The 9,189-nt window shown below is 40.7% G+C and overlaps 1 protein-coding gene across 1 annotated transcript in view; it reads left to right on the top strand.

Annotated features, from left to right (window-relative positions):
• Positions 1–753: 753 nt before the first annotated feature.
• Positions 754–9,189, top strand: part of LOC107300610 (uveal autoantigen with coiled-coil domains and ankyrin repeats) — a gene marked incomplete at both ends in the record, with an annotated part of 13,724 nt that continues 5,288 nt past the window's right edge. The window contains 13 exons of the mRNA XM_029287024.1: positions 754–887; positions 1,236–1,324; positions 1,781–1,845; positions 2,448–2,505; positions 2,834–2,904; positions 3,571–3,677; positions 4,096–4,277; positions 5,433–5,480; positions 5,794–5,852; positions 6,638–6,745; positions 7,720–7,752; positions 8,078–8,176; positions 8,347–8,383. Of these exons, the coding sequence (XP_029142857.1) occupies positions 754–887; positions 1,236–1,324; positions 1,781–1,845; positions 2,448–2,505; positions 2,834–2,904; positions 3,571–3,677; positions 4,096–4,277; positions 5,433–5,480; positions 5,794–5,852; positions 6,638–6,745; positions 7,720–7,752; positions 8,078–8,176; positions 8,347–8,383 (1,090 nt within the window). The remainder of the gene's footprint in view (positions 888–1,235; positions 1,325–1,780; positions 1,846–2,447; positions 2,506–2,833; positions 2,905–3,570; positions 3,678–4,095; positions 4,278–5,432; positions 5,481–5,793; positions 5,853–6,637; positions 6,746–7,719; positions 7,753–8,077; positions 8,177–8,346; positions 8,384–9,189) is intronic.

Raw genomic sequence — 9,189 nt, forward strand, 5'->3', positions numbered from 1 at the left:
TTTTTGTTATTCTGTCTCTCACTGTTCATATAAATCTACCGTTAAAATTATAGACTGATCGTACAAAATCGTACAAAATCAGCAGGGGATCAAATACTTTCCCCCCTCACTGTACAATCTACTAGGCCACTGAGATGCTATGGCTCCCACATCCTTATCTGCAATTGCTACCCAGTTCTAACTTTTAATATTATTTTAATTATTATGATAAATTGTAGCATGTTTAATGGATTTAAATTTAAGTTCAGTCACATTCTTGTTTTTTCTTGTTTCCCTTATTTATTGGGGTACAACTTCCAGCGACCCATTTTCAAGACTGACATCCTCCAGAGGTTGCATAAACTTCCTCCAGAAGTTTAACCAAGGTTGCAATTTTTGTTGAAGACATTTGTATCTTGAAGAGCATTCAGGCATATACTGCTCTGCTCTGTGTCAGGCTCATATTGTAGAAGAAACAATACTGTGCCTCAGTTTAAAGTGGCTGCTAAAAATGTAATTGAGTAGATTTATTTCTTGTATTCTTAGACCAGAGTAACACCTCCTCCAGGGAGTTTGCCTGCAAAAGTGCTTACAGCCTGACTTTTCAAGTGGTTTCTCTCCTTTTAGCAATGTGCCAGATGAACAACAATTCTTTGAGCTCATCCATTTTTATTGGAGATCCTCACTCTTTGCGTGAAACAAATATGTTCTGGAATTCCTGCTAGATTTTCCAATACTGACATTTATTATATTTTTTTTGCATTTTTCAAACAGTTGACTGCAGATTGGAACAAATACGATGATCGTTTGATGAAAGCAGCTGAAAGGGCTGATGTGGAGAAGATCTTGTCTGTCCTTGCTAAAAAAGGAGTGAACCCCACAAAACTAGATCTGGAAGGGAGATCTGCGTAAGTAGAAGGAGAAGCCTGATTGCAACTATTTTGGCCTCCCTCCTAACCCATGGCAATTTGGGGGGAAAACCTGTATGGGCAGCTCTTCATTTGTTGCACATGTTAGTGGATTATGTAAAGTTCAGGATTTAGTTCTACTTTAGCTGTAGCTCAGGAAGGTCATGTTCAAGATTATTTATTTGGATATTTTTCTTCTAAAACATTTATCTCTTCCAACTCACATGTTGGAATAATTTCAGCTCTAGAATAGGAGCAAATTCTCTTGGACTTGGTAGGATTTACTTGTACAGAATGAAACTGTGCAAGTGAGCAAGACATGACTTTTTTACCCTTTGTTTCACTCAGATTCCATGTTGTAGCCTCAAAGGGTAACCTTGATTGTCTGAATGCTATTCTTGTTCATGGAGTTGACATTGTTGCCACTGATGTAGCAGGTATGGTTTCCTTGTTTAAAATAGAACAATTGCATGTTGTTACTTAAACAATTTTGAACGGCCAACTAATGTATTGTGTGTCTGGCTCTGTAAGCCTGTTTGGTTCCATGTTGCTTGTTTTGTTGCCTGTACTTTGGAACTGTAGTACCTTATTGACCAACACCACCATCCCAAAATAAAAAAGAGAGCTATTTAAAGGAACTACTTATTCTGCACTACAAATCAATTTAAATTAATTTAAAAACCCAATTTTCTTTCTTTTCCTTGAGGTATATAATTCAGTTCAAATATAGGGATCAATTTAATCTGCAGTTGCGAGCTACACAGGGTTATCTATATATGTATAAATCTCTGGGTGTTTGGGGAGGGGGGAATAGGCATTTCCTTGCTTATATATATATATAGCATATATATTCTGGCTATGTTCAGAATTTCCTTGTTAATTCTTCTCTTCAGGAAGGACTGCTCTGCATTTAGCAGCAAAATATGGACATGCGCTTTGTCTGCAAAAACTATTGCAGGTATTAAATAGTTGACAAATTGTTAAATGTTGTGTAGAAAAGAAAGCATGATAGGGAATTTTGTTTCTTTGCATGGGGAAAATTCAGGACCTTGATTAGCTATATATGGTAGTTATCAAATGTCCAGTGGATTTCAATAAACATGTAAAAACATTAAGCAGGAAGCTGAATAGCCTTGCATGACAGAGGGGCTTTCTGTGCATGTGCAAGATTCTCTTTCTGTGAGATGAGGAAGGTCAGTGGAGTTCACTGCAGGTTTTGTGTGCAGCAAATCTGTCTGTGGGGTAGGAGGGAAAATGCTTAGAAAGGAAGCCCTGTAGTTAAAGAGACCATGTGGAGCTGGTGGACTGATTTTGTAGAAAGCTGATTTGCTAATGTTCCTGTAGACATTATTGGAGTAGGTAGGATGTTACATATTAAGTCTGGTTCTTAAATGAGTGTTCCTGATCCATGCACGTAACATTTTTGAATGAAAATGCATTTGAAGTGCCGCTTGAAGTGTTGCCAGGTTTAGATTCTGCTATTATTAAAATACAATGCTAAATATTGAAGGTATTAAATATCTACAAAATGGTAATAAGATATGCTTGGCTCTTCTACAGTACAACTGCTCAACAGAAAATGTGGATCTGCAAGGACGTACTGCTCTTCATGATGCGGGTAAGGGACAGGCTGTGTGTACAGCCAGAATTCCTAATATAATGAGAAAACTAGCAGTGTTACTAACAACACGGAAAAGCCAATGATTAGCGCAGATGCTGTTTGTGTTTCTCCAAAAGATGAATGATAATTGTTAAGGAACTTTTTATTATTACCTTACTACTTTGAAACCGATGCATTCTGATTGAGACATTGGCTATTAGATATTACTAGGTATTATTAAAACAGTCTAGAAACATGTTCCATGGGTCCTACAGCCAATAATAACCTGCCAGTAGTTGAATCTTGAATTTTCCACCAGTAACACCTATTGTTTTGCTTCCCAAAGCAATGTCGGATTGTACATCCAGCATACAGTTGCTGTGTGACCATGGAGCCTTGGTGAATGCCAAAGATGCTGTAAGTTCCTTCAGAATCTTCTTTCAGGATGGGTCAAGTTCTTGGTTCTTTTTCTTTTTTAATAAAATTTCATTAAACAGTACAATTACAGTGATATCTTGGTACTCATTGTTATTTGGTTCCGGGAGGTGTGATGAGTACCAAAAATGATGAGTACCAAACACATTTTTCCTATAAGGAATAATGTAGTGAGTCACAAGGCAGCCGACAATGACAGATTCTAGCTTGTGCGTTGAGTACCAGGACAAAATTTTCACATCAACATGCATTGAGTCAAATTTGATGAGTTTCAAAGCAGGTACCACTGTACATCAATAAAAACAAATACAAGCCAAAAAAAAAAGAATGTATGGAAAAGAAAAAGTAAGAAGAAAAATAGAAAAGAAAAAAATAATGTAATAAATGAATGAAGTGAATGAAAAAGAGACTCCTGCTTTATCACAAGTATAATTGTAGTAACTTAAAATACAACAAATTATCTTTTCTTCCTGTACTCCATCTTTTGTCTAAACATTTATGAGCCGTGGTGGCTCTTTTGTGAGCTTTCTGGAACACTTGTGGGTAATCTGAAGAGGAATTATCGAAGATTGCCAGCACTTCATTCCGCCATAGGAGCTGCTCTGCCATTTCTTCTTCCCCAGAAGACGTTTTTTGTTCTTTTTACAGGATGGAAGGACACCCTTGGTGCTGGCCACTCAGATGTGCCGTCCAGCTGTATGCCAGTTTCTGTTAGACAGAGGTGCTGAAGTCAATGCAAGAGATAAGCAGAATCGGTAAGATATCTTCCTGCAAGTCATCTGCAGATAAGCTACCTATATGCTTCTGGAACACGTTAGAGTTAGTTTCTCTGTAGTAAAACCCTACTGAGACCAAGAAATTGCGAATTTGGGGCCCCACGGATTCTGTAAATAGAAACATTTCACACTTGACTCAGAAAGATCTTGACTTGCCTTCCTTGAATTTGGTGTGCACTGGCAAGAGGGATCAAGCAGAAATAATCAAGCAGCTGGCACCAGAATACAGATAGTTCTGTTTGTTGAATGCCCACTCAAAGCTACAAGGGCACTGAAAAAAGTGACTTGCCAATGATCCTCACTCTTAGGACTATCACAGTAGCCTCATGGCCACATGTTCAAAATCCTGGGCAGCCGGCACCTGCTGTACTTGCACCTTTTCTTCATTCCCTTGCAGGACCGCTCTGATGCTGGGCTGCGAGTACGGCTGTAAGGATGCTGTAGAAGTTTTGCTCAAAAATGGAGCCGATGTTACTTTGGTTGACGCGCTGGGCCACGACTGCTTTTATTATGCACGAATTGGGGACAGTGCTGAAATATTGTCTCTGATAAAGTCTGCCTTTGAAGAATCCAGCAAAGGTACATCAGCTTCCCTCATATTTTCAGGGGAAATGTCTTCTTCACCCAGGACACTGCCATCTCCTGGTTGTTTCTGCCCATCGGATAAGATCCCGTGGGAGAGGTTGCCTCTCCGTCCTTTTGTTCATTGCCAGAAGTTCCAAGGGTTTTGGTTTTTTTTAGTTGTTGCCCTCCTCCTTTGGAAGTGCTTTTGTCCTAAAATCCCCCAAAGCCTCCAAAACTGTTTCCCCCCCCAGCAATCTTAGTGATGAAAACTCTTGTAATTTGGGGGGTTAATCGATATAGAGTTATTTTCTTTCTTTCTGCCATGAAACTTTGTAATCATTTGCTTAATTATTTTGTTTTATGGTTCTATTATTTTATTGTTGCTGTGAGCCGCCCAGACTTTAAGATGGGCAGCTACACAAATATAATAAACAAATAAATAAATAAATAACGCAAACAAGCAAGCTGCTGGTTTGTTTGTTTGTTTTTTTTAATGAAAACAAGGTTTATAAGCTGCTCGCAGGGCACCTTCAAGGAAGTAGGAATTAAGTAATAGGTTTAATGCAAAGATTAGAGGTTAGGTACAGAATCTTGAAAAATGTCATATGAGATTCCAGTCTTCTTTGATTAGTGAGTTCCTCAAGGCAGAATGTCGTCTTCTTGGACTCTTTGTGGGCCAGACTCTGCTGATACTTTTGAGAGGAACTACTAATTAACTTCTGTCCCATTTAACATTGTTTACAGTATGTCTAGTATTTCCCCAAGACAGTCCAGTTGCCTAGTGAGGAAAAAAAAGCATCTTTGGATCTCCAGTTCCTCCTGAGCCACAGCGGCATAGTTGATGAGAGGGGCACACAAGCCCTTGAAATAAAGCGGCATCTGTTCTTTTCTTGTTTGCCCAGTGCTGCTAGGGTTTTATCAGATTCCCTTCAGGCTTTCCTCTCAGCAGATCCAGCTCATGTGGCTAGCGGGTGCGCACTCCATTGAACCTCAAAGGGTTTCAGCTTGAGGTGGCTATTCTAAATCATTTTTGGCGTCGATGTTCTGTATTGTTGGATATAAAACATTAATGAAGATGCAGACTAGTAGTTTCTAAAGAATACTTTTGTTTTTTTACATTCTGCCTGAGCTTGGATGGAATATCTAAACATAAGCTTTATTTTTTAGCAGGTTACGAAATAATGAAGAAAGGGCAGCAACTGAAGGTAAGGATTCTGGGAGAGGTCTAATGTAAGCCTCTAATTTCTGCCCTTTGGAGGTGGTTTGGAGGAAGGTCTGCCCTCTGGGGAAGAGATATTGTGGGCATCATCAGTGATTGTGGCCTTTCTCAACGCAATCAGCCCTCTTTACCAGCATCTGTGGTCAAGCTTGCCATCTCTGTCAAGTTTGCAGTTGCCTAAGGTGAATGTAAGGAAAGGGGGACCTGTGCAGTTGAGGTAACTAGTATTGCTGAAATATTTCCTTATTGAAGATGAACTTCAACATTTTTTTACTTTTTAGGTGCCTGGCATGCTACCTAAATGGACTCAACCAAATATCTTGGACGAAGTGAGCAATAAACCATTTCTGAAGGAGCACCAGAACGTACAGGTGAAGGAAGTTCCTTTGACTCTGAAAAGAATAAAAAACTTCATCTGTCAGCTCTTAAAAACTCTCAATCTGTTCCTAAACCACTTCTCAGAGTCTTGCAATGCCTGGTACAAATGATAGACAGTTGCTAGCCTTGGGGGGATATTTGCACAGTCCTGCAAAAGGGAACACCTACAAAAGAATCACCAAAAGACAAAGATAATGGTCTTTGCCAACATGTCTAACTTGCATGAATGCCTCATTGATGGACATCAAAGGACAGGTTAAAATCTTGGAGTGGCATGGTGCTCTTCTGGGCCATGGCAGGCCTTGTGGCATCACATTGGCTGCCAGTGGACTGGTCAGAATTGCTTTGTGCTTTGCGTGGGACTTTCAGATTCCACCTGACTTTTCTGCGACTACTTTCAGCAAAAGTTCTTTTGATTCAACTCAATGGAGTCAAGAGTTTTGCTCTCCTGAGGGACCAGCTGGGGCAGGTCCTTACATTGTTGGGGCCATTCCTGGGCTGCAGCTGAGCAGTGTTTGGCAGAGATGGGGGATGCGTGTGAATAAGTCAGTAGACAGAAAGAGGCCACTGGCTGCTAGTGAGGAGTGGTTGGGAGGGCAGGAGGCTCAGATGTAGCTTCAGGGAGAAGTCGGGTCTTTTGCGGTTGGCGATGGGAACCCAGGAAAGAAATCTGGATATCCCTATACAGGAGAAGGCCTCGCTTGGGGTGGGAGTTACAATTAGCTGTAATGCCTGGTGAGCATCCTCAGCTTGAATAAGATTATTTTTTTGTTCCCAGGAATTAGAAAGAGAAAATGAAGACTTAAAAGGAAGAGTGAGGGAAATCCAGCAGGACCAACGAATCCTACTAGACAGAATAAATGGGCTGCAGTTGCAGCTGAACGAGGTAACAAACCCCAGTTTGTGCTGCATGCTTAACATTTAATTGAGATGGGTAGTATTTTATCAAGATTCAGCCCCCAGATTTCCCTTTCTTTTTTTCTTTTTACCCACCATCCTTTTCTGAACAATGGTTAGAATAAAGGTGATGACATTTTTTTTTCTATTCTGAGGCATGTTCTCTGGCAGAAGAGTCCCCAGTCTGCCTTTTGAAGCTGGGTCCCCATTGCTGGAATCTGGCACCACTTTCAGCAGCAGTGAATATAAAGTGGTAGCAGTGACCAGTGTGCCCAAGGAGAAACTTTGCCCTCTGGAGAGGGTATAGTCCAGGGGTGATTATTTAGCTGTTGGGACCAGGAGACATTTCTGTGGTCACCCTGGCTTCCCTCTGCAACAGGCTTCTCGTCATGATTAGAGTGAGGGACATGTTCGTTTTCTCTGGTTTTCCATTTTAAACAGAGTGACGTAGAAGTTTAAATGCTAATCTGCATTTGGGGATCAAACCATACTGTTGTTACCAAACATTCTACTTTTGATTGACTGTTCTGCCTCTTGTGTCAGAACAATATTTTTAAAAAGCTCTGCTGGCATGGCTTCCGGCTCAGCTGATGTGCTTGATTAAGCTTTCTCACGTGGAAGGAAAGAAGATAATATCAAGACGGGCTGCTCTGCTTTCCCTCTTCCCTTCTGCAACTTTGGTCTTAGAATTGTGGCTTCTTTGAACTGTCAGAAAACGGGCCAGGGGCTGGAATGGGAAAGGACAGGATTGGTCCTTTGTGAACAAATCTGGTTCTTAGGGTTATTTTTGTGGGGGTATGAATGCAGAAATCTGTGCGCAGAATATTTTTGGCCAAATCTGGGACAGTCTATGAACTGGAAAGGAAAAATACCCTTTGGCGGGTGAATTATAGCACTAACCATTCATGAATGATGGAAGAAACAATCTCAGATATTGCTGAATGTGTTCTGTTCTGTTTTTAGGAGCAAATGGTTGCTGATGATCTTGAAACTGAGGTAAAAAAAGAAGAGATTCTTTCTATTGTTCTTTCTCATTAACTTGAAAGGAAATCTGTTTTTTCTGTCTTAGATAATTGCCTGATAAATCTAAAATCATAAATTAGTGGGAATAGACCCTTTAAAAACATTTGGGGTTGATTGTGCTAATGCACCAGGATTTATGTAATGGCAGCATATGTTAAGTCTCAAGTAACTTTAGCCTGCTCGACTGCTATACACTGGGGCCTATGTGTATTTATCAAATCTGTAAAGGTATATTATCTCAGAAAGAGAAACAGACATTTCTGGCTCCCCGTAGCAATGACCTGTTGCTCTCTTCTAGAAAGATGATCTTAGGAGGCTTCTGGCCACAAAAGAAAAGCAGCAAGAAGAGAGTCTGCAAATGCTTGAAACTCTGAAGTCAAAACTCAGGTTCCATGAGGTAACGTCCCTTAATTTGGAAGGCAGTCTTCAGTTGTGAACTTAGAATAGAATAAAACTGGAAGGGACCTTGGAGGTTGCTGGCATGCCGCAGCCCAGTACTGGGCCACGGACCGGGGGTTGGGGACCCCTGATCTATGTGAAACCACGTCTGTTTTTTTGTGATTTCAGGGTGACCATGCAGGATCTGGAGGCAACCTTAATAACAGTACGTAGCTTTTGATACCTTCTTCAGCATGCCAGGCAGTCTTTCTGTACAGTTTTGCAGTTGCTTATTTGTGCAGCTTATAGTTGTGCATCCTTGTGTTTGTCTTCTTCCAAAACAATATGTGGGTTTTTTCCAGTAAGCAGGCAGTGCTCACTGAAGTTGAGAAGATGTGGGTTTGGTAGGCTTCTCAGTGGAATTGAGTCCATGTGCAGAAGGTATATGGATGTGCCCATTGCAGTCAGATGCTGGTGAAAGATGCTCAGGTAGCCCAGCGTTGGACATTTTGTACCTTGAAGAGATGAGAGACGGCTGCTTCTTCTGACGCCATATGACATTCTGCCCTCCTTGCCTCTCCTTTGTCTTCTGCTCTCTTCCTCTTTTGTGGAGGAACGTTTCACTCTCCGTGTTGATGTTCATGAGTCTTGTGACATCTGTTTTTAGATTTATGTATGTGTGTAGGGGTGGAGGTAAGGAAGGCTTCAATTCATTTCAGAACAGAGGTGGAAGGGACCTTGGAGGCCTTCTAGTCCAACCCCCTGCTCAAGCAGGAGACCTTATACCGTTTCAGACAAATGGCTGTCCTGTCTCTTTTTAAAAACCTCCAGTGATTTATTTATTTATTTATTTATATTTGAATTTATATCCCGCCCTTCTCCCGTAGGACTCAGGGCGGCTGACAATCTATTTAAAATACATACAAGACAATACAAATTTAAAATTAATTAAAAAGAATATTAAATATTTGTCGAATTAAAATATAATTAAAACCCCCCTAAAAATTACCCTAGGCCAGTCCTGCAAGCTGG

Source organism: Protobothrops mucrosquamatus, unplaced genomic scaffold (assembly GCF_001527695.2).
Source record: "Protobothrops mucrosquamatus isolate PMUCROS unplaced genomic scaffold, P.Mucros_1.0 scaffold7634, whole genome shotgun sequence".
Lineage (NCBI taxonomy): Eukaryota > Metazoa > Chordata > Lepidosauria > Squamata > Viperidae > Protobothrops > Protobothrops mucrosquamatus.